Source organism: Carcharodon carcharias, chromosome 11, assembly GCF_017639515.1.
Source record: "Carcharodon carcharias isolate sCarCar2 chromosome 11, sCarCar2.pri, whole genome shotgun sequence".
NCBI classification, from domain to species: domain Eukaryota; kingdom Metazoa; phylum Chordata; class Chondrichthyes; order Lamniformes; family Lamnidae; genus Carcharodon; species Carcharodon carcharias.
Genome location: NC_054477.1, coordinates 165,309,644 through 165,334,054, shown reverse-complemented (window position 1 = coordinate 165,334,054; position 24,411 = coordinate 165,309,644). Strand labels below are relative to the sequence as shown.

General features: G+C 48.9%; 1 protein-coding gene across 5 annotated transcripts in view; it reads left to right on the top strand.

The window, feature by feature from the left end:
• atp11a (ATPase phospholipid transporting 11A) overlaps positions 1-24,411 on the top strand; it is a 375,081-nt gene that overhangs the window by 169,429 nt on the left and 181,241 nt on the right. For all 5 annotated transcript variants that reach the window (XM_041199613.1, XM_041199614.1, XM_041199610.1 and 2 more), the window contains 2 exons: positions 4,162-4,233; positions 16,703-16,776. In XM_041199613.1, coding sequence (XP_041055547.1) covers positions 4,162-4,233; positions 16,703-16,776 — 146 coding nt within the window. The remainder of the gene's footprint in view (positions 1-4,161; positions 4,234-16,702; positions 16,777-24,411) is intronic.

Here is a 24,411-nt window from a genome sequence, read left to right as displayed (position 1 = left end):
GTGGGGCAGGTGCTGACCTAACTGAGTGTGGGCGAGAGCTTCTAGTGAGCTCCCTGAAGGCAGATAGCTGCTCCAGGAGCTGCAGACCTCCACAGAATAAAGGGAATGACAAAAATGCTGCAAAATATGTCCGTGTAGCACAATCAAGGACCTGAAAGCCTACCTCAAAAAAAACCAGTTCAGATGTCTCTTTATGTTGCTACATAGAAACTAGGAGCAGGAGTAGGCCATTCAGCCCTTCGAGCCTGCTCTGCCATTCAATATGATCTTGGCTGATCCTCCAACTCAATAGCCTGCTCCCGCTTTCTCCCCATACCCTTTGATCCCTTTCGCTCCAAGAGCTATATCTAACTCCTTCTTGAAAACATGCAACGTTTTGGCCTCAACTACTTTCTGTGGTAGCGAATTCCACAGGTTCACCACTCTCTGGGTGAAGAAATTTCTCCTCATCTCAGTCCTAAATGGTCTACCCTGTATCCTCAGACTGTGACCCCTGGTTCTGGTCTCCCCCATAGAGATTTCATCCTGTTCTGGATTGAGGTTTGTGTGAAAATGTGAATGCCACTTAGGAGAATGGCCTGTCTGTCAACTTTAAAAATCACTGTTAATTACATTATTAATGGACTTGCTTGGCCGTTAACTGTAGGTGTTAATTACATTATTAATGGACTTGCTTGGCCGTTAACTGTAGGTGTTAATTACATTATTAATGGACTTGCTTGGCCGTTAACTGTAGGTGAGCACCTTAGCTGCCACCGAGTGAAATTTCGCGCGAGTACGCAATGATGTTGGGATGCTTGCCCAAAGTCATTTCGTGCTATTTCACGTCTGGCACATTCCCACCCACCGGACGCAATACTCTGACCCATATATAAACAGAGTCTTAGATACGCCCAAGGCTGGGTCACTGGTCTTTGTTGCATTTGCCGCTCTTCAGGAGCATCTTGGACATCTTGGGGCTGGCTCCCTCTTGCAGCTCATGCTGCTGCACATCCTGGACCTGTACCAATCGGTAATGGGCCCTTCTCTTCATTCGTGTTAGAGGTAAAAACAAGGCAGGGTTGCCTGTTGTCTGCATTCTCCGCATCTCTTTGAATCTGTCAACAAATACATTTGTGAACTTAATTAACCTTTCCCTTGACTGGTTTCGCTCCATCTCCAAGCCAAGAGGAGTGTGCCAAGCCCTTGGCCTGGCATCCTCTAGACATGGCATCCCCAGACCACCCTTTGCAGGTGAAGCACATCCTGGAGGACCACAGGTGGCTGATCTCCTCTTCATGCATAAAGCTATAAAGCCTTGCAGTGTGTATTAATGAGAGCCGAGTCGGACTCCAACCCCTCCTTGGGGAGGAAGTCCCACCTTCTGGAGCTGCCAGCCAATCCTAATAGCCGGCAGCTCCATCAATCCCAGCAACACCAGGAAGGCGTCAGTGGCCACTACTGGGTACTGCAGAAGATGAAAACGACCAAGGCCCATGGATCCCTGGAGCAGGTGTATTGGGGGTTTTGGGCTAGGAGTGTTTGAGTAATCTAGGGAGAGGGACAGTGGTTGGGAGGAGAAAGGGGATGGGTTTAAGGGAGGGAGCAGGTAGGAACAGCCCTCGAGGAGCGCACCCGCCCTTTAAGCATTTCAGTGAAAAAAATCAGGCTTCCCACTCGCCTTGCTGCCAATGCCAAATGTTTTATGGCATGGGCAGTGTGGTATCAGGGTCAATTGGCTTGATAATTGACCCATGATTGTTCATTTAAATATGGCAGCCTGCTGATTTCAGCGGGGGCACAGAAAATTCAGTCCCAAATCCTTGGCATAATGGGAAGACGTTAAGCCTGGTCAGTCATGACCATTTAACTTCGATTAGTAAGGTTTGGAGTGTGTATCTAGCTGCTGTCCGGCAGCTGTCCCCTTCATTGATTTAACCGCCATCTTTTTTTCCATGCTTCTGTCAGGAACAAATAGTCAATTGCACCAATTCAAATCTAGCTCCAAAGCTTAACGGATCGTCGCAGGAATGTCGTCCGTTAGTCAGGGAGCAATGCTCCTTCATTGGACATTTCAACTGGAGAACAGGACTCAACTGAACCTGCTTCTCCATGGCTTGAGCAAATAATTAAATAGGGTGTTCCATCACTCAGCCTAAAAGAGCAGTCCTAACTCCTCCCAATTGCTTTGTGACCCTTCCCATATCATTTTTTTCAATCTTCCTTTTCCAACGGTGTCATTACTGAGTCGAGATGAAGTTGGCTCTTCTGAAATTTGAGATTGCATTCAGCACCTCCCAACCTTCCCGTATCACCCCCCAAGTCCCTCCCATCCTCCTCCACAGTCACTGCCTCCTAATTCCACTGCTCCTATGACCATCCAGGTTCCCCATTACTCTAACCCCATTATCATTTCTGTAAATATTCCTGTTCTCCACCGCCCCCCCACCCCCACCATTCCCTTAAATGTTGATGTCCACATGCTCCTTATTAATCTGACCCCTGCTCTTCAAGGCCTCTGCACCCTTATTTTTAGAGACCTCCTCACCCATGAGACCATCCAGTACCCCTGCACGACATTGGAGTTACCACCATACTGGATGCAAATACTTTTCCTGAATGTGACTTGTGCCCTCTGTGTCCCAGTACCATGCATCGGACTCTCAGCACAAAATGCTGTAGGTGACAGACCACTCCCTAAACAAAATTCTGTACATGCCCATCACTGACCAGAGAGGTGTTCCTCCGCTCAAGACCAGGACCAAGACGTGCATGCCATGCAGAGCCTTCTAACATGTTCCAGACAGTGTGGCCGCATTCTTTGGACCGTCTCTTAAACAGGCCCCAGTTAGTCTTTCAACCTTTTTAATATATTTTTCTTTTCCCACCTATTTCCATTATTTTTAAATGTATTTCCATCCATTGTTTTATCTCTACCTTTTAGCCTATTTCAATCCCTTCCCCCCACCCCCACTAGGGCTATCTGTACCTTGCTCGTCCTGCTTTCTACCCTTAATGTCATCATTAGCACATTCCTTAGCTAATATCGCCACCTTCAACACCCCTTTGTCCTTTTGTCTATGACATCTTTGGCAATCTCTTCTTTGCCTTCACCTATCACTGACCCTCTATCCAGCTCTACCTGTCCCACCCCCCCTCAACCAGCTTATATTTCATCTAATTTCTCTATTTCCTTGGTTCTGTTGAAGAGTCACACGGACTTGAAACATTAAGTTTCAGATGCTGTCAGACCTGCTGAGTTTTTCCAGCTATTTTTGTTTCAGTCTTTCAACCTTCCCTGGACAGTCCCCTAAACACCCCAGGTCAGTCTTTCATCCTTCCCCCCCACCACCCCCCACAGTCCTTCCCACCCCCTAGTCCTACCTCCGTCTCTCCCCCCTCCTTCCTCCACCACCTGCTACAGTCCTGTCTCCATCTCACTCCACCCCGCAGATTGAGCCTCCCATGCCCAGCCATGGCGTAGCTTGTGCTATAGGCACCCAATACGTAGCACTGACACTTTAAAAGGACGGCAAAAGCAGTGTTTATTGACCTCAAAGTAGTGGATGAAGTGAAACTTGCCAGGTGCACTCACTCATATACAGTTTTTAAACATAATGTTCTAATTGCCCACCAGTGAGGAACTTCGTTTGGAGGGGGAATGTGGTTCCTGTGTGTTGGCTTTTTAATGAGCATTCATGAGATGTTAATGATGCAAGTGGTATTCCTGACATTACTTGACCCACCTTTAATCCACCTTGAAAGTCGAGAGAACAAAATACCAAATATTTCCTGCTGTTGAGAAACTGACTTTGACTCGTGCCACATGAAGTGTTCTCACTGTCTACGGTTCCCGCTAGTGGCGGGAGTGGAAGATTCCACCTCATTTGGTGTTGTACTGGGGTCAGGTGTAGGTCAGGCTGGTTAAGGGCGGCCGGTTCCCTTCCTGAAGTGCATAAGTAAACAAATTGTCCTTTTACAATTCATCAACTTTATGGTTGCTTTATCTTCTGAGGGTCCATGGATTATTAAATATATTATATGTGATTCTGAATTTGCAACTTGCCAGTCCAGAACTATAATCAGAGCATTACTGTCCCATGATGGATTGATATGGTGTACGAGATGGTTAAATTACTCTTCTGATGGATGTTTAGTGATTTTATTTGTTTTTTTGTTCAGACTTGGTTTCACATTCCTGCAGATAAAAGACAATTTTATGGAGCTTGAGAATCCAGAGGCTGAAGTTGAAAGGCAAGTATGTGTGTATTCAAGGCCACTTAAGGCTGGACAACAAATGCTGGCCTTGCTAGCAACACTCACATCCCATGAAATAGTTTTTAAAAAGTCACTTCCAGATCAATATCAGCACTAAGCTTTCCATTCTCCAGTGCATGGACCTCACTTCTTGGTGATCATCATGTCATCCTGAACATTCAAACAACTTGAACTTACCAGTAACTTTTCCTGATCGCCCTACAATTATCAATTCCCTCCATTGACTGAACTGCCCTGGAACATACATCACCCATGTACCCATTCTAGACAGTTAGCCTGTGGGTGTGATAGTTTGAAACAAAAGCAAAAATAGCTGGAAAAACTCAGCAGGCCTGACAGCATTTGCGGAGAGGAACACGGTTAACGTTTCGAGTCCGGATGAAGAGTTCTGATGAAGAGTCATCCAGACTTAAAATGTTAACCATGTTCCTCTCCACAGATGCTGTTAGACCTGCTGAGTTTTTCCAGCTATTTTTGTTTTAGTTCCAGATTTCCAGCATCCGCAGTATTTTGCTTTTATCGACGTGATAGTTCTGTCATGTGTGTAATGGTTACTCACATTACCACTATCCAGCCAGCCCTCAATCAATCGCATTCTATTTTGCACAACCTTCATGACAAAACACATTAGAATTTGAGGCACAAGATGTCTTGTTTACTTCTATCAGCTAATCAGAGTCTGGGATTTTGTAACTAATTTGATTAAGTATGAGGAATTAATTTTTAATAGTTTGATTGTTGTGTACTATCTTACCATCATGACCTGATTACCTTACCAGGCTTTTCCATTCCCTATGATCCTCTTTTATGGCAAACATAATCTCCTGGATTGAAATCTGTCTCAGATGGTCTTATTCGATACCTCAGTGATCTGTGAGCTTTCTCAGAGACCTCAGCCTTGATGAAACCTTGTCTCCCTGCATGTAAAACATTCAAATGTGCAGGGGAAAAAGGAACTTATAATATCTTCTAAAGCAGAAGGAACATCGCACAGCACAGGTATTTTAGGATTTCACCCACAGACTAACTGATACGGACTATATCCTCCAACCATCTGAAGTGAACACTTTGCATGAATTGCCCATGCCAGGGTAGTTCTCAGCTTGAAATCTGATTAATAAATTAAAATTGTATCCTACATTTCATCAATTACCCCATGATTCCTTTCACAAAGTCCATCGCTGAAAGGGCTTTCAGCTGTTGTATTCATGATCATGTTCATGTTTTCACACACTAGTATGCACTGATCATTGGCAAACTCCCCTTAACTGATTGGCAAAAGAACCAAAGGCAACAGAAAGAAAAGCCTTTTTACACAACAAATGGATCTGGAATGCACCGTCAGAGAGTGCAGTAGAGGCCGAGTCAATCGTGGCTTTTAAAAAGAGAATTGGATAAGTACTCAAAGGGAAATAAAATTGCTGGGCTACGGAGAGAGAGTGAGTGAGTGAAACTAGCCGGATCGCTCATGCAGAGGGCTGGCGCTGACTTGGCAGCTGAATGACCTGCTGTGCTGTAACCATTCCATGATTCTATTTTTAGTGAGGTTAGCTAGGATTAGTGAATAATATCTATTTTACATATTATTACCTAATGTCTGTACTGTCATGAGAAATGGATGAAGAACAGGCCATGGAGGGATTGTTGTATGGGACATGTACCCAGTAATCTGTTTTAACCAGTCTGCCTGGAATCAAAGCCACTCTTGGGGGGGAAAAAAGCTTTTGCTGTTTTTACACAAACTGTTTGCATTGCTTGTGTGGAGAGAGAAAAAATAGATGCTGCTTGCCCTGTATGCAATGAACAAGTGGATGTCTGTGGTGAATTAGATTTTGTGCCCACTGCTTTTACTGCCCTCCTGCTGTTGTAAGCTCTGTTCCAAAGTTACCACCTCCACGAAATGTCGAGTGGGAGCCAGTCTGGTGAAGGACTAGTCAGAACCGGGTGCTCTAACTTTGGTCCAGTTTATGGCGCAGTGGTATTGTCGCTGTAATCCAGAGACCCAAGGTAATGACTTGAGTTCGAATCCCTCCAAGGCACATGGTGGAATTTGAGTTCGATAAGAATCTGGAATTAAAGTCTAATGATGACCATGAAACCATTGTTGATTGCTGTAAAAACACATCTGGTTCACCAACATCCTTTAGGCTACAACACTGCGTCCATCACTGAATGAGGTTCCTGGAGTTGTCATGATAGCAACCACAATGGCCACTAATTCCGAGACGGTGCACATTGAAATAGAATTATGATAGGTGAATGGGAAATGTGGGATGCTGAAAAAATGCTGCTATTTTTGAGGTTTTAAGCTTGAAGGATGAACAAACAGCAGCAGGTAGGAAGGGGCTGATATTTGGCACAAATTGTGTCATAATGCTGCCTGGGTTTAGAAACCAACTTGATACTGAGAAGATGAGACAAGCCACAGAGAGCCATGTATCTGAGGTACCTGAGAAAGAGTCCAAACCATTGTGCTCAAATGCAGGTATCTGATGGATTTTTTTCTTATTTGTTTGTTAGGTAGCTGCAGTTTGGGGATGGGGATTTTGCACCTTCTCTCCACAAAAATAATATTCTGCTTTTCTATTCCTGCTGCTAAAGTGAACAACCTCACATTTTTCCACATTATACCCCATCTACCAGTCCCCCCTGCCCCCACTTAACCTATCCATATCCCTTTGCAGACTATGCTTCTCACAACTTGCTTTCCTACTTATCTTTGTATCATCAGTACATTTGGCTACAATATTGCCAGCCTCTTCATCAAATCATTAACAGATTGTAATTAATAGAGTGTTAGGTTGTGATAAATCCTGATATCCAATGATTTGACAGTTGTATTGGTGGCAATGCTTATACTTTATTCAGGACAAGTGTAGCTTGATAGATTAAAATATCTGAGCAATGGTTTTCAAGATAAAATTATATTATATAACTCCATTTATTTCTTGGTAGAAGCTGCTATTTTATGTACCCCCACCCTCTGACTGAGCCCCTGGCATGACCTCTGGGTGTACCCTGAATTCTCTCTCAAGCCCAGTCTCCTTGTCCATTCCCTTATATACTTTTTATTTCAATTCAAAACTACTGAATTTCACTTAATCAGCCATTGGTTTAATTACTTTATTGAATTAAAGTAAAGATATGCCATATACACAATGTGCCTGTTTACCCAGCTTTCAATATTCTGACTCAGTCGCTTATTTTGACTATGGGACTTCACCAATGCAGATGCTGTAACACAATTGAACAGGTCTCCAAACAGAATACATTCAAATTGATTTGGGTACCTAACAATCCTTGGTTGCTTTGGGAACACAGCTGCCTCTTGTTGTCCTTTCTGCTGTTTTTTTTTAAATATATATATATTATATATATTGTTTTTTTAATTATATATTTCCTCCCTAGGGAGGGGAGGGGGGGAGAAAGGTTGGAATAACCTCCCCTCTTTTACACAGGAGAGCAGAGGAGGGAGAGGAGTGAAGGACAGGGAGGCACAGGAGGGAAAAGGGAAGAGTCCAGGTGGGTGTCTCCGATGTTAAATGGATGGTGGGTGGGGGCCTGATGGTCTTCAGGTAGGGGGAGGCGATGTCTTCACCAGCTACTGCTGGTCTTACCTGGAAAGGGCTGGGTGGGGGAGGGGCGGCAGAAAGATGGTTTCACCACACACACAGCCCCCCTCTCTTCCTTCCCCAACCCCTCTAGCAGTCTTCTTGCCTCCCCCTACAAAACACAGTCCTTAATTGCCCCCACCTTAACAAAAATACACAGTCCTAGACACCCACCTAGGATGTTGTTTTTTTCACAGTCCTGGCCTCCTGGCCTTCCTGTCCTGCAGCAGCAACAGAAGCTGTTCTTCTTCTCTCCCTCTCTCTCCTTTTGCTCCACAGGGGCAGGTCCAGCAGCAGCTGAAGCAGCAAACACCCTCGAGTGCAGGGGCAGCAGCAGCAAACACCCTCGAGTGCAGGGGCAGCAGCAGCACACAGCAGAAGCAACTCCAAAAGCAGCAGCAGAAACAGTTGAAACACTGAGGAGCAGCAACACCAACACCACACACCTTCTCTCCTCAGTATCAGGGTATCTGCTGTTAGCTGACTTAATTTTAGCCAGGCAACACAACAACAACGTATTTATATAGTACCTTTAACAGGAGCATTAGAAAACAAGATGTGACACTGAGTCATGGAGATATTAGGTCAGATGACCAAATGCTTGCTGAAAAAGGTAGATTTTAAAGGATGAAAGTGCAGGAAAGAGATGGGAGAGGTTTCTGGAAGGGATTCTGGAGCTTAGGGCTCAGTCAACTAAAGGCATGCTAGGAAGTGGTGGAGCTATTAAAATTGGGGATGCTCAAGAGGCCAGAATTAGATGAGTGCAGTTATCTCAGAGAGTTATGGGGCTGGAGGAGATTACAGTGATAGGGAGAGGCAAGACTGGAGGCCTTTGATGACAAGCATGAGAATTTAAACATTAAGATTTTGCTTCATTGGGAACAAATGTAGGTCAGCAAGCACAGGGGTGATAGGTAAATAGGACTTGGTACAAGTTAAAACATGAACAGCAGAGTTGGGATGACCTCTAGTTTATAGAGGGTAGAATGTGGGAGACTAGCCAGGGGTGCAATAGTTAGATCTGGAGTCACAAAGGCACAAATGAATGTTTCAGCAGTGGATGAGCTGAGGCAGGGCTGAAGTCGGGCAATGTTACAGAGTTGGAAATGGATGGTCTTAAGTGATAGTATCGCAGATATGTGGACGGAAGCTCATCTCGAGGGTAATCTAACATCAAGGTTGCAAACACACTGGTTTAGTCTCAGGCTGTTGCCAGTGAGAGAGATGGAGTTGGTAGCAAGGAACAGAGTTTGGAGCAAGGACTAAAAACAATGGCTTTAGTCTTCCCAATACTTACTTGGAGAAAATTTCTGCTGATCTAGTACAGGATGTCGGATGAACAGTCTGATAAATTAGCAACAGTGGAGGAGGTGGTGAGGTAGAGCTGGGTGTTGTTGGTGTACATGTGAAAATTAACACTGCTTTCAAATGATGTTGCTGAGGGGCAGTATGTAGGTGAGAGGAGCAGGGGACTAAGGATAGATCCTTGGGGGACACCAGAGGCAATGGTGCAGAAGCAGGAAGAGAAGCCATTGCAAGTGACTCTGGACATTATTAGACAGATAAAAATGGAACCAGGTGAAAACAGTCCCACCAGCTTATCATGATCTTTTAATTATTTTGCTTTTCCTTCCACCTCTCAGCACTTTTTAAAATCCATTCGTTGGATGTGGGTATCACTGGCTAGGCCAGCATTTATTGTCTGCCCCTAATTGCCCTTGCAATACTGTGAGAAAGATATTGTGTGATAAAGAAGTGTACATATGTTTTATAGACTGCAAAAAAGCATTTGATCATGTGAATCAGGAAAAAATGATTGAATATTGAATATCTGAAGAACATAGGAATGAACATGAAAGATCTGAGACTAGTAAGAAATTTGTACTGGAACCAAAGAGCTTTTGAGAAGGGAAAATACAATGTGAGGTGAAATGCAAATTGAGTGAGTAATAAGTCAGGGTTGTGTTTTACCACCATGCTCATTAAATCTCTACACTGGACAGGAAAATGTTTGCTCAACTGTTAGGCCTGGTCAAACTTGTGAAACTTGGACTGTAGGCAACCAACTGATCAAAACTAATTAACAAGCTTAATCGAAAGGGAAATCATGGCAGCAGAGCTCGCACCCATGATATGCTCCTTCTTGTTGGAAGTCATGGACACTTCCAGTGTTCCTAGTGACCATGTGGTTAGGAAGTGTGGGCAGGAAGCTGCAGCTGCTGGCCAACCGCGTTTCGGAGATGGAGCTGTGGGGGGATTCACTGTGGAGCATCCGCGATGCTGAGATTGTCGTGAACAGCATGTTCAGTGAGGTGGTCACACCGCAGGTAAAGACTGAACAGGCAGAAAGGGGATGGGTGACCACTAGGCAGAGTAGAGGAATGCAGGTAGTACAAGAGCCCCCTGTGGCCATCCCTGTCTAACAGATATACCGTTTTGGATACTGTTGGGGGAGATGACTTGGCAAAGCAGCAGGAGCCAAGTCCATGGCACCACGGGTGGCTCTGCTGCACAAGACGGGAGGAGGAAGTGTGGCAGGGCTACAGTGACAGGGGGATTCAATAGTAAGGGGAACAGACAGGCGTTTCTGTGGCCGCAAAAGAGACTCCAGGATGGTATGTTGTCTCCTTGGTGCCATGGTCAAGGATGTCTCGGAGAGGCTGCAGGGCATTCTAAAGAGGGAGGGTGAACAGCCAATGGTTATGGTACATATTGGTACTAATGACATAGGTTTAAAAAAAGGGATGAGGTCCTACAAGCTGAAGAAAGGGAGTTAGGATGTCAATTAAAAAGTAGGACCTCAAAGGTAGTAATCTCAGGATTACTAGCAGTGCGACGTGCTAGCGAGAGTAGAAATAACAGGATATATTAGATGAATACATGGCTGAAGAAATGGTGTAGGGGGAGGGACTCAGATTCCTGGGACATTGGGACCAGTTTGGGGAAGATGGGACCAGTACAAACAGGACAGGTTGTATCGGGGCAGGGCTGGGAGCAAGGTCCTCAGTGGGGAGGGGGAGGGAGTGGTGGTGTTTGCTAGTGCAGTCAGGGAGGGTTTAAACTAGAATGGCAGGGGGATAGGAACCTGAACAGGGAGACAGGAAGTGGAAACAAGGATAGAGAGAAGCAAAAGTGGAAGGCAGAAAAAACAAGGGTGAGAAACAAATGGGGTTATAGTGCAAAATAAAGCTAAGGTGACTAACAAGGTTAAAAAGACAAGTCTAAAGGCATTCGTTGTATCTTAATGTGCGGAGCGTTCATGATAAGGTAGATGAATTAACAGAGCAAATAGATATAAACGGTTATGATAGAGTTGCAGTTATGGAGACAAGGCTACAGAGTGACCAAGGATGGGAACTGAACATCCTGGGGTATTCAATATTTAGGAAGGACAGACAAATAGGGAAAGGAGGTTAGGTACATTGCTAGTAAAGGAGGAAATCAATGCAATAGCGAGGAAGGATATTGGCTCGGAAAATCATGATGTGGAATCTGTTTGGGTGGAGTTAAGAAACACCCAGGGACAGAAAACGTTAGTGGGGGTTGTCTATAGGCCCCCAAACAGTAATGGAGATGTAAGGGAAGGCAGTAAGCAGGAAATTAGAGAGCATGCAATAAGGGTACAACTGTAATCATGGGTGACTTTAATCTACATACAAATTGGACAAACCAAACTAGCAATAATACTGTGGAGGAGGATTTCCTGGAGTGTGTAGTGTGGTTTTTTTAGATCAATATGTTGAGGAACCAACTAGAAGTGAGCTATCCTAGACTGGGTATTGTGCAATGAGGAAGGATTAATTAACAATCTCATTGTGCAGAGTCCCTTGGGAGGGATCAACCATATAGAATTATCCATCAGGATGGAGAGGGAAGAAGCTGAATCCAAAACTAGGGTCCTGAATCTAAATAAAGGGAACTACGAGGGTATGAGGCACGGGTTGGCAATGATGGATTGGGGAACCTTACTAAGAGGGTTGACAGTGGATAGGCAATGGCTAATATTTAAGGAGTGTATGCATGAATTACAACAATTATTCATTCTCTGGCACAAAAATAAAACTGGAAAGGTGGCTCAACCACGGCTTACAAAATTAGGGATATTAGATCCAAAGAGGAGGCATATAAAATTGCCAGAAAAAGCAGCAAGCCTGAGGATTGGGAGCAGTTTAGAATTCAGCAAAAGTAGGCAAAAGGATTGATCAAGAAGGGGAAACGGAGTTTGAGTGTAAACTTGCCAGGAACATAAAAACTGACTGTAAAAGCCTCTCTAAATATGTGAAGAGAAAAAAAGAACAGCATAGACAAATGTAGGTCCCTTACAGTCAGAAAAGGGAAATTATAACGGGAAACAAAGTGGTAGAAGAATTGAATATGTATTTTGGTTCTGTCTGCACAAAATGAGACACAAATAATTTCCCAGAAATGTTGGGGAACCAAGGGTCTAGTGAGAGGGATGAATTGGAGAAAATCAGTGTTGGTAAAAAAAAATGAGAGAAATTAATGGAGTTAAAGGCTGAAAACTCCCCAGGGCCTGATAATCTACATCCCAGAGTACTAAAGGAAGTGGCCCTGGAAATATTGGATGCATTGGCTTGGATGGAGTGGATTTCTTGAAATCTTGCACAGGAGAACTTTTTAGGTCAATATGTAGAGGGTCCAACAAGGGACGGTCATCGCTGGACCTAATTCTGGGGAATGAAGCCGGACAGGTGGCTGAGGTGGTGGTGGGGAGCATTTTAGTGATGGTGACCACAACATGGTACAGTTTAAGTTTGTTATGGACAAAGAACTCAACAAGTTGCAAAAAAACTGTTTTGGATTGGGGGAGAGTGGATTTGAGTAAAATAAGGCAGGATCTGGCCAGGGTAGACTGGGAACAGTTACTTGTGGGGAAATCTAGAGGAACAGTGGGGGGTGTTCAAAAAGGAAATGGGGAGGGTACAGGCTCAACATGTTCCCTCTAGGGTGATAGGAAGGAGTAACAAGCCCAGAGAACCATGGATGACCAGAGATATTCAGGATACGATGAGAAGGAAAAGAGGTTTTTAGCAGGTACAAGGGAAGCAAATCAGCAGAGGCTTTAGTGGAGTACAGACAGTGCAGGATGGAGCTAAGAAAGCAGTCAGGAGAGCAAAGAGGGGATATGAGAAAGCTCTGGCTGGTAAAAGTAGGGAAAATCCCAAGATATTCTAGAAGTTTATCAATGGGAAGAGGATGACCAGGGAAAGAGAAGGGCCCATAACAGACGAAGGGGGCAATCTATGGGTGGAGCCAGAGGACATCGCTAGAGTGCTGAATGAATACTTCACATCCGTCTGCATCCAAGAGAATGAGGATGAAGGTATCGACCTCGGGGAGAGAGACTGCGAGGTTCTTAAGCAAATTGATATATATATAAGGTATTGGAGGTGTTGGCAGGCTTAAAAGTGGACAGATCTTCAGGTCCAGATGGTTTGTGTTCCAGACTACTGAGGGAGGCAAGGGAGGAGATTGCAGGGGCTCTGACCCAAATTTTTAATTTCTCTCTGGCCACGGTGGAGGTGCCAGAGGACTGGAGAACAGCTAATGTGGTTCTGCTATTTAAGAAGGGTTGTAGAGATAAGCCAGGGAACTACAGGCCAGTGAGTCTCACGTCAGTGGTAGAGAAACTATTGGAGAAAATTCTGAAGGAGAGTATCTATCTCCACTTGGAGAGGCAAGGTTTGATCAGGGATAGTCAGCATGGCTTTGTCAGTGGGAGGTCATGCCTAACAAATTTGATTGAATTTTTTGAGGAAGTGACCAGGTGTGTAGATGAGGGTAGTGTAGTTGATGTAGTTTATATGGATTTCAGCAAAGCCTTTCACAAGGTCCCACATGGGAGACTCATAAAGAAGGCAAATGCATGTGGGAGACAGGGTAGTTTGATGAGGTGGATTCAAACTTGGCTTAGTTGTAGGAGACAGAGGGTGATGACAGAAGGATGCTTTAGTGACTGGAAGCCAGTGTCCAGTGGCGCACCACAGGGATCTGTGCTGGGTCTCCTACTATTCGTCATTTATATAAACGACATAGATGACTATGTGGGGGGTAGGATTCGTAAGTTTTTGGATGACACCAAGATTGGCTGGGTGTTAACAGTGAGGTTGAGTGTCTTGGGCTACAGGAAGATATAGACGGAATGGTAAAATGGGCAGATAAGTGGCAGATGGAATTTAACCCTGAAAAGTGTGAGGTGATACACTTTGGAAGGAGTAATTTGACAAGGAAGTATTCAATGAATGGCATGACACTAGGAAGTTCTGAGGAACAAAGGGACCTTGGTGTGTGTCCATAGATCTCTGAAGGCAGAGGGGCATGTTAGTAGGGTGGTGAAAAAGGCGTATGGGACACTTGCCTTTATCAATTGAGGCATAGATTACAAAAGTAGTGAGGACATGTTGGAGTTGTATAGAACCTTGGTGAGGCCACAGCTGGAGTACTGTGTGCAGTTCTGGTCGCCACATTATAGGAAGGATGTGATTGCACTGGAGGGGGTGCAGAGGAGATTCACCAGGATGTTGCCTGGGATGAACCATTTAAGTTATGAAGAGAGGTTGGATAGACTTGGGTTGTTTTCATTGGAGCAGAGAAGACTGAGGGATGACCTGATGGAGGTGTACAAGATTATGAGGGGCATGGACAGGGTGGATAGGGAGCAGCTGTTCCCCTTAGTTGAAGGGTCAGTCACAAGTGGACATAAGTTCAAGGTGAGGGGCAGGAGGTTTAGGGGGGATGTGAGGAAAAACTTTTTTACCCAGAGGGTGGTGACGGTCTGGAATGCGCTGCCTGGGAGGGTGGTGGAGGCGTGTTGCCTCACATCCTTTAAAAAGTACCTGGATGAGCACTTGGCACATCATAACATTCAAGGCTATGGGCCAAGTGCTGGTAAATGGGATTAGGGAGGTAGGTCAGGTGTTTCTCAGGTGTCGGTGCAGATCCGAATGGGCCGAAGAGCCTCTTCTGCACTGTGATTCTGTGATTGGTGGTTATCTTCCAAAATTCTGTTGATTCTCGAGCGGTTCCTACAGATTGGAGGGTGGCAAATGTAACCCCACTATTTAAAAAAGGATGGAGAGAATTACAGACCAGTTAGCCTAACATCAGTAGTTGGGAAAATGCTATTATAAAAGACATGGTAACAGAACACTTGGAAAGCATTAACAGGATTAGACAAAGTCAGCATGGGTTTATGATAGGGAAATCATGCTTAGCTAATCTATTGGAGTTTTGAGGATGTAACTAGTAGAATAGATAAGGGAGAACCAGTGGATGTGGTGTATTTGGATTTCAAGAAGGCTTTTGATAAGGTTCCACACAAGAGGCTACTGGGCAAAATTAAAGCCCATCCGATTGGGGGGGTAATATACTTTTTAGATTGTTTCCAGTTTCGTCAACCAATTCTGAGTGTGGGAATAAATGTTTTTTTTTAAATAAATGGCTTGGATGAGGAAACCAAATGCAATATTTCCAAGTTTGCTGACGACACAAAACTGGGCGGGGTTGTGAGGAGGACATAAGGAGGCTTCAGGGTGATTTAGACAAGTGTGTGTGGGCAAACACATGGCAGATGCAGTATAAGGTGGATAAATGTGAAGTTATACACTTCTGTGTGGAAAACAGAAAGGCAGAGTATTATTTAAATGGTGATCTATTGGGAAATGTGGATGTACAGAGGGATCTAGGTGTCCTTGTACACCAGTCAATGAAAGTAAACAGGCAGATGCAGCAAGCAATTAGGAAGGTAAATGGTATGTTGGCCTTCATTGAAAGAGAATTTGAGTTCAGAAGTAGGGATATTTTACTGAAGTTATACAGGGCCTTGGTGAGACCACTCCTGGAGTATTGCATGCAGTTTTGGTCTGCCCAAGAAAGGAGAGACTTGTAATAGAGGGAGTGCAGCGAATGTTCACTAGACTGATATCGGATAGCAGGATTGTTGTATGAGGAGAGATTTGTTTGACTGGGCCTGTATTCACTAGAGTTTAGAAGAATGAGAGGGGATCTGATTGAAATGTATAAAATTCTAAGGTCTAGACAGACTGGTTGCAAGGAGGATGTTTCCCCTGGTCGGGGAGTCTAGAACCAGGAGTCACAGTCTCAGGATACAGGGCAGGCCATTTACAACTGAGATGAGGAAAACTTTCTTCACTCAGAGGGTGGTCAGCCTGTGGAAGTCTCTACCACAGAAGCTGTAGAGATTGGGTCACAGTGTGTTCAAGAAATAAATTGATACATTTTTGGATATTAGGGGCATGAAGGGGTACGGAGAGAAAGTGGGAATATGGTGTTGAGATAGAGGATCAGCCATGATCATATTGAATGGTGGAGCAGGCTCGATCGGCCCAATGGCCTCCTCCTGCTCCTAGTTTCTAAAGACCTGAAGTCTCTGAAATGTTGTCATACGGAAGGATGTTTAGAACATCTTGGAGAGAGAGGGTAAACAATGACAATGCACTGGGAAGCAAGAAATCCAGACAAGGCATGATAGACATCAAGAGCAGAACATTTGAGTTACCTTGGCCATCTGATAAGGTGCAACAATTTGCACAGAACACTGCTTGAAGGCTACATGAATGGTAAAAGGAACCTAGGAAGACCAAGATTTTCTTGGACAAGCAACATCACAAAGGGGAAACACGGTCTATGAGGGGGCATTGAGGATAGCTCACTGTGGAAGTGGCTGGTGGAATGTTCATCCAGCTCTCAGCAAAAGGAAAAAAAAGTTCCAATTAACTGGAAAAGTAACTACATTCTGTCAGTACTTGGGAAGCACATTGCTGTTATGTTCACGTCTTTTCATTCTTTTTAAGGTACGAATTACTCCAGACATTGAATTTTGATTCCGTTAGACGCCGTATGAGTGTCATTGTTAGATCCAAAACAGGTGAGTGTGAGTGGACCTGAGCTGACAGGGCTGGAGAGAGTGGACCTGACCTGACCTGACCTGACAGGGCTGGAGAGAGAGCACCTGACCTGACCTGACAGGGCTGGAGAGAGTGGACCTGACCTGACCTGACCTGACAGGGCTGGAGAGAGTGGACCTGACCTGACCTGACAGGGCTGGAGAGAGTGGACCTGACCTGACCTGACAGGGCTGGAGAGAGTGGACCTGACCTGAGCTGACCTGACAGGGCTGGAGAGAGTGGACCTGACCTGACCTGACAGGGCTGGAGAGAGTGGACCTGACCTGACCTGACAGGGCTGGAGAGAGTGGACCTGACCTGACAGGGCTGGAGAGAGTGGACCTGACCTGACCTGACCTGACAGGGCTGGAGAGAGTGGACCTGACCTGACCTGACAGGGCTGGAGAGAGTGGACCTGACCTGACCTGACCTGACAGGGCTGGAGAGAGTGGATCTGACCTGACCTGACAGGGCTGGAGAGAGTGGACCTGACCTGACAGGGCTGGAGAGAGTGGACCTGACCTGACCTGACAGGACTGGAGAGAGTGGATCTGACCAGACCTGACAGGGCTGGAGAGAGTGGACCTGACCTCACCTGACCTGACAGGGCTGGAGAGAGTGGATCTGACCTGACTGGGCTGGAGAGAGTGGACCTGACCTGCCCTGACAGGGCTGGAGAGAGTGGACCTGACCTGACAGGGCTGGAGAGAGTGGACCTGACCTGACAGGGCTGGAGAGAGTGGAGCTGACCTGACCTGACCTGACAGGGCTGGAGAGAGTGGACCTGACCTGACCTGACAGGACTGGAGAGAGTGGATCTGACCAGACCTGACAGGACTGGAGAGAGTGGATCTGACCAGACCTGACAGGGCTGGAGTGAGTGGATCTGACCTGACCTGACAGGGCTGGAGAGAGTGGAGCTGACCTGATCTGACCTGACAGGGCTGGAGAGAGGACCTGACTTGACAGGGCTGGAGAGAGTGGACCTGACCTGAGCTGACCTGACAGGTTTGGAGAGAGTGGGCCTGACCTGACAGGGCTGGAGAGAGCGGACCTGACCTGAGCTGACAGGGCTGGAGAGAGCGGACCTGAGCTGACCTGACCTGACAAGTATGGAGAGAGTGGGCCTGACCTGACCTGACAGGGCTGGAGAGAGTGGACCTGACCTGACAGGGCTGGAGAGAGTGGACCTGACCTGCCCTGACAGGGCTGGAGAGAGTGGATGTGACCTGACGGGGCTGGAGAGAGTGGACCTGACCTGACCTGACAGGGCTGGAGAGAGTGGATCTGACCTGACCTGACAGGGCTTGAGAGAGTGGACCTGACCTGACCTGACATGGCTGGAGAGAGTGGAACTGACCTGACCTGACAGGACTGGAGAGAGTGGACCTGACCTGACCTGACAGGGCTGGAGAGAGTGGAGCTGACCTGACCTGACCTGACAGGGCTGGAGAGAGTGGACCTGACCTGACCTGACAGGACTGGAGAGAGTGGATCTGACCAGACCTGACAGGACTGGAGAGAGTGGATCTGACCAGACCTGACAGGGCTGGAGAGAGTGGATCTGACCTGACCTGACAGGGCTGGAGAGAGTGGATCTGACCAGACCTGACAGGGCTGGAGTGAGTGGATCTGACCTGACCTGACAGGGCTGGAGAGAGTGGAGCTGACCTGATCTGACCTGACAGGGCTGGAGAGAGGACCTGACTTGACAGGGCTGGAGAGAGTGGACCTGACCTGAGCTGACCTGACAGGTTTGGAGAGAGTGGGCCTGACCTGACAGGGCTGGAGAGAGCGGACCTGACCTGAGCTGACAGGGCTGGAGAGAGTGGACCTGACCTGAGCTGACAGGGCTGGAGAGAGCGGACCTGAGCTGACCTGACCTGACAGGGCTGGAGAGAGTGGGCCTGACCTGACCTGACAGGGCTGGAGAGAGTGGACCTGACCTGACAGGGCTGGAGAGAGTGGACCTGACCTGACCTGACAGGGCTGGAGAGAGTGGACCTGACCTGACCTGACATGGCCGGAGAGAGTGGACCTGACCTGACAGGGCTGGAGAGAGTGGACCTGACCTGCCCTGACAGGACTGGAGAGAGTGGACCTAACCTGACCTGACCTGACAGGGCTGGAGAGAGTGGATGTGACCTGACGGGGCTGGAGAGAGTGGACCTGACCTGACCTGACAGGGCTGGAGAGAGTGGATCTGACCTGACCTGACAGGGCTTGAGAGAGTGGACCTGACCTGACCTGACAGGGCTGGAGAGAGTGGAACTGACCTGACCTGACAGGGCTGGAGAGAGTGGACCTGACCTGACCTGACAGGGCTGCAGAGAGTGGACCTGACCTGACCTGACAGGTCTGCAGAGAGTGGACCTGACCTGACCTGACCTGACAGGGCTGGAGAGAGTGGACCTGACCTGACCTGACCTGACAGGGCTGGAGAGAGTGGACCTGACCTGACAGGGCTGGAGAGAGTGGACCTGATCTGGACTGACAGGGCTGGAGGGAGTGGACCTGACCTGACCTGACAGGGCTGGAGAGAGCGGACCTGACCTGACCTGACAGGACTGGAGCGAGTGGACCGGAGCTGACCTGACAGGGCTGGAGCGAGTGGACCTGAGCTGACCTGACAGGGCTGCAGAGAGTGGACCTGACCAGACCTGACAGGGCTGCAGAGAGTGGACCTGACCTAACCTGACCTGACAGGGCTGCGGAGAGTGGACCTGACCTGAACTGACTTGACAGGGCCGCAGAGAGTGGACCTGACCTGACCTGACCTGACCTGACAGGGCTGGAGAGAATGGACCTGACCTGACCTGACCTGACCTGACAGGGCTGGAGAGAGCGGACCTGACCTGACCCGACAGGGCTGGAGAGAGTGGACCTGATCTGACCTGACCTGACAGGGCTGGAGAGAGTGGACCTGACCTGACCTGACCTGACAGGGCTGGAGAGAGCGGACCTGACCTGACCTGGCAGGGCTGGAGAGAGTGGACCTGACCTGACCTGACAGGGCTGGAGAGAGTGGACCTGACCTGACCTGACAGGGCTGGAGAGAGTGGACCTGACCTGACCCGACAGGGCTGGAGAGAGTGGACCTGACCTGACAGGGCTGGAGAGAGTGGACCTGACCTGAGCTGACCTGACAGGGCTGGAGAGAGTGGACCTGACCTGACCTGACTGGGCTGGAGATTGTGGACCTGACCTGACCTGACAGGGTTGGAGAGAGTGGACCTGATCTGACAGGGCTAGAGAGAGAGGACCTGACCTGACCTGACAGGGCTGGAGAGAGTGGACTTGACCTGACCTGACAGGGCTGGAGAGAGTGGACCTGACCTGACCTGACAGGGCTGGAGAGAGTGGACCTGACCTGACCTGACAGGGCTGCAGAGAGTGGACCTCAGCTGACCTGAGCTGACAGAGCAGGAGAGAGTGGACCTGAGCTGACCTGACCTGACAGGGCTGGAGAGAGTGGACCTGACCTGCCCTGACAGGGCTGGAGAGAGTGGACCTGACCTGACAGGGCTGGAGAGAGCGGACCTGACCTGACCTGACCTGACAGGGCTGGAGTGAGTGGAGCTGACCTGACCTGACAGGGCTGGAGAGAGTGGACCTGACCTGACCTGACAGGGCTGGAGAGAGTGGATCTGACCTGACCTGACAGGGCTGGAGAGAGTGGACCTGACCTGACAGGGCTGGAGAGAGTGGACCTGACCTGACCTGACAGGGCTGGAGAGAGTGGATCTGACCTGACCTGACAGGGCTGGAGAGAATGGACCTGACCTGACAGGGCTGGAGAGAGTGGACTGGTGCTGACCTGACTGGGCTGGAGAGTGTGGACCTGACCTGACCTGACAGGGCTGGAGAGAGTGGACCTGACCTGCCCTGACAGGGCTGGAGAGAGTGGACCTGACCTGACCTGACAGGGCTGGAGAGAGTGGACTTGACCTGACCTGACAGGGCTGGAGAGAGTGGACCTGACCTGACCTGACAGGGCTGGAGAGAGTGGACCTGACCTGACCTGACAGGGCTGCAGAGAGTGGACCTCAGCTGACCTGAGCTGACAGAGCAGGAGAGAGTGGACCTGAGCTGACCTGACCTGACAGGGCTGGAGAGAGTGGACCTGAGCTGACCTGACCTGACAGGGCTGGAGAGAGTGGACCTGACCTGACCTGACAGGGCTGGAGAGATTGGACCTGACCTGACAGAGCTGGAGAGAGTGGATCTGACCTGACCTGACAGGGCTGGAGAGTGTGGACCTGACCTGACAGGGCTGGAGAGAGTGGACCTGACCTGAGCTGACAGAGCTGGAGAGAGTGGACCTGACCTGACCTGACCTGACAGGGCTGGAGAGAGTGGACCTGACCTGACCTGACCTGACAGGGCTGTAGAGAGTGGACCTGACCTGACCTGACCTGACAGGGCTGTAGAGAGTGGACCTGACCTGACCTGACAGGGCTGTAGAGAGTGGACCTGACCTGACCTGACAGGGCTGGAGAGAGCGGACCTGACCTGACCTGGCAGGGCTGGAGAGAGTGGACCTGACCTGACAGGGCTGGAGAGAGTGGACCTGACCTGACCTGACAGGGCTGGAGAGAGTGGACCTGACCTGACCTGACCTGACAGGGCTGGAGAGAGTGGACCTGACCTGACCTGACAGGACTGTAGAGAGTGGATCTGACCTGACCTGACAGGGCTGGAGAGAGAGGACCTGACCTGACAGGGCTGGAGAGAGTGGACCTGACCTGACCTGACAAGGCTGGAGAGAGTGGACCTGACCTGACCTGACAAGGCTGGAGCGAGTGGACCTGACCTGACCTGAGCTGACAGGGCTCGGGAGAGTGGACCGGAGCTGACCTGACAGGGCTGGAGAGTGAGGAACAGACCTGACCTGACAGGGCTGGAGAGAGTCAACCTGACCTGAGCTGACCTGACACGGCTGGAGAGAGTGGACCTGATCTGACAGGGCTGGAGAGAGTGGACCCGATCTGACCTGACCTGACAGGGCTGGAGAGAGTGGACCTGACCTGAAATGACAGGGCTGGAGAGAGTGGACCTGACCTGACCTGACAGGGCTGGAGAGAGTGGACCTGACCTGAAATGACAGGGCTGGAGAGAGTGGACCTGACCTGACAGGGCTGGAGAGAGTGGACCTGATTTGGCCTGACAGGCTTGAGAGAGTGGATCTGACCTGACCTGACAGGGCTGGAGAGAGAGGACCTGACCTGACCTTACCTGACCTGACAGGGCTGGAGAGAGAGGACCTGACCTGACCTGACAGGGCTGGAGAGAGTGGATCTGACCTGACAGGGCTGGAGAGAGTGGACCTGACCTGACAGGGCTGGAGAGATTGGACCTGACCTGACAGGGCTGGAGAGAGTGGACCTGATCTGGACTGACAGGGCTGGAGAGACTGGACCTGATCTGGACTGATAGGCTGTAGTGAGTGGACCTGACCTGAGCTGACAGGGCTGGAGAGAATGGATCTGACCTGACCTGAGCTGACAGGGCTGGAGAGAGAGGACCTGACCTGACCTTACCTGACCTGACAAGGCTGGAACGAGTGGACCTGACCTGACCTGACAGGGCTGGAGAGAGTGGATCTGACCTGACAGGGCTGGAGAGAGTGGACCTGACCTGACCGGGCTGGAGAGAGTGGATCTGACCTGACCGGGCTGGAGAGAGTGGACCTGACCTGACAGGGCTGGAGGGAGTGGACCTGACCTGACCTGACCTGACAGGGCTGGAGAGAGTGGACCTGACCTGACCTGACAGGGCTGGAGAGAGTGGACCTGACCTGACAGGGCTGGAGAGAGTGGACCTGACCTGACCTGACCTGACCTGACCTGACAGGGCTGGAGAGAGTGGACCTGACCTGACAGGGCTAGAGAGAGTGGACCTGAGCTGACCTGACCTGACAGGGCTGGAGAGAGTGGACCTGACCTGCCCTGACAGGGCTGTAGAGAGTGGACCTGACCTGACAGCGCTGGAGAGAGTGGATCTGACTTTCCCTGACCGGGCTGGAGAGAGAGGACCTGACCTGACCTTACCTGACCTGACAGGGCTGGAGAGAGTGGATCTGACCTGACCTGACAGGGCTGGAGAGAGTGGACCTGACCTGACAGGGCTGGAGAGAGTGGATCTGACCTGACAGGGCTGGAGAGAGTGGATCTGACCTGACAGGGCTGGAGCGAGTGGATCTCACCTGACAGGGTTGGAGAGAGTGGACCTGACCTGACAGGGCTGGAGAGAGTGGACCTGACCTGACAGGGCTGGAGAGAGTGGACCTGACCTGACAGGGCTGGAGAGAGTGGACCTGACCTGACAGGGCTGGAGAGAGTGGACCTGACCTGACAGGGCTGGAGAGAGTGGACCTGACCTGACAGGGCTGGAGAGAGTGGACCTGATTTGGCCTGACAGGCTTGAGAGAGTGGATCTGACCTGACCTGACAGGGCTGGAGAGAGAGGACCTGACCTGACCTTACCTGACCTGACAGGGCTGGAGAGAGTGGATCTGACCTGACCTGACAGGGCTGGAGAGAGTGGATCTGACCTGACCTGACAGGGCTGGAGAGAGTGGATCTGACCTGACAGGGCTGGAGCGAGTGGATCTCACCTGACAGGCTGGAGAGAGTGGACCTGACCTGACCTGACCGGGCTGGAGAGAGTGGACCTGACTGGGCTGGAGAGAGTGGACCTGACCTGACCTGACCTGACAAGGCTGGAGAGAGTAGACCTGATGTGTTCATGTGTGTGTGAGGGCATAAGAAATAGGAACAGATGTAGGCCATCCAGCCCTTCAAGCTCCCTCTGCCTTCATGGCTGATCTTTTACTTCAACACAACTTACCTGCAGTATCCCCATATCTCTTGACATTAATATATAGAAATCTATTGATCTCAGCCTTGAACATACTCAGTGACTGAGCCTCCACAGCTCTGTGGGGCAGAGAATTCCAAAGATTCACCACGCTGTGTGAAGAAATTCCTCCTCATGTCAGTCCTAAAGGCCTGCCTCTTATTCTGAAACTGTGTCCCCTTGTTTCCAGACCCCCCACCCCGCCAGCCAGGGGAAACATCCTTACTGCATCTCCAAGTTGAGCCATATAATTATGTTTGATTGAGATCACCTCTCATTCTTCTAAACTCCAGAGAATAAATCTTTACTCATAGGACAATCCCTTCATCGAATGAATTAATTTAGTGAATCTTCATTGCACTCCCTCTATGCTAAGTATATCTTGCCTTAGGTAAGGAGACCAAAATTATACACAATATCCCAGGTGCAGTGTCTCCAAGGCTCTATTTAATTGCAGTAAGACATCTTTAACTCCTATACTCAAATCCTCTTGTAATAAAGAGCAACATATCACTTGCAAGTTAGCTTTCAGTGACTCATGAACAGGGACACCCCAACACATTTTCCCAGCTTCCTGTTCTTCCTAAATATCACATACCCTTGGATATTCAGGTCCCAGCTTTGGTTTCCTTGTAGCCACATCTCTGCACTGACTATCAGCTCATGTGTATGTATTTCTATCTGAGCTGACAGGTCATCTGTTTTGTTGTGAACGCTGCAGGCATTTAGATACAGAACCCTAAATTCAGTGATTTTAC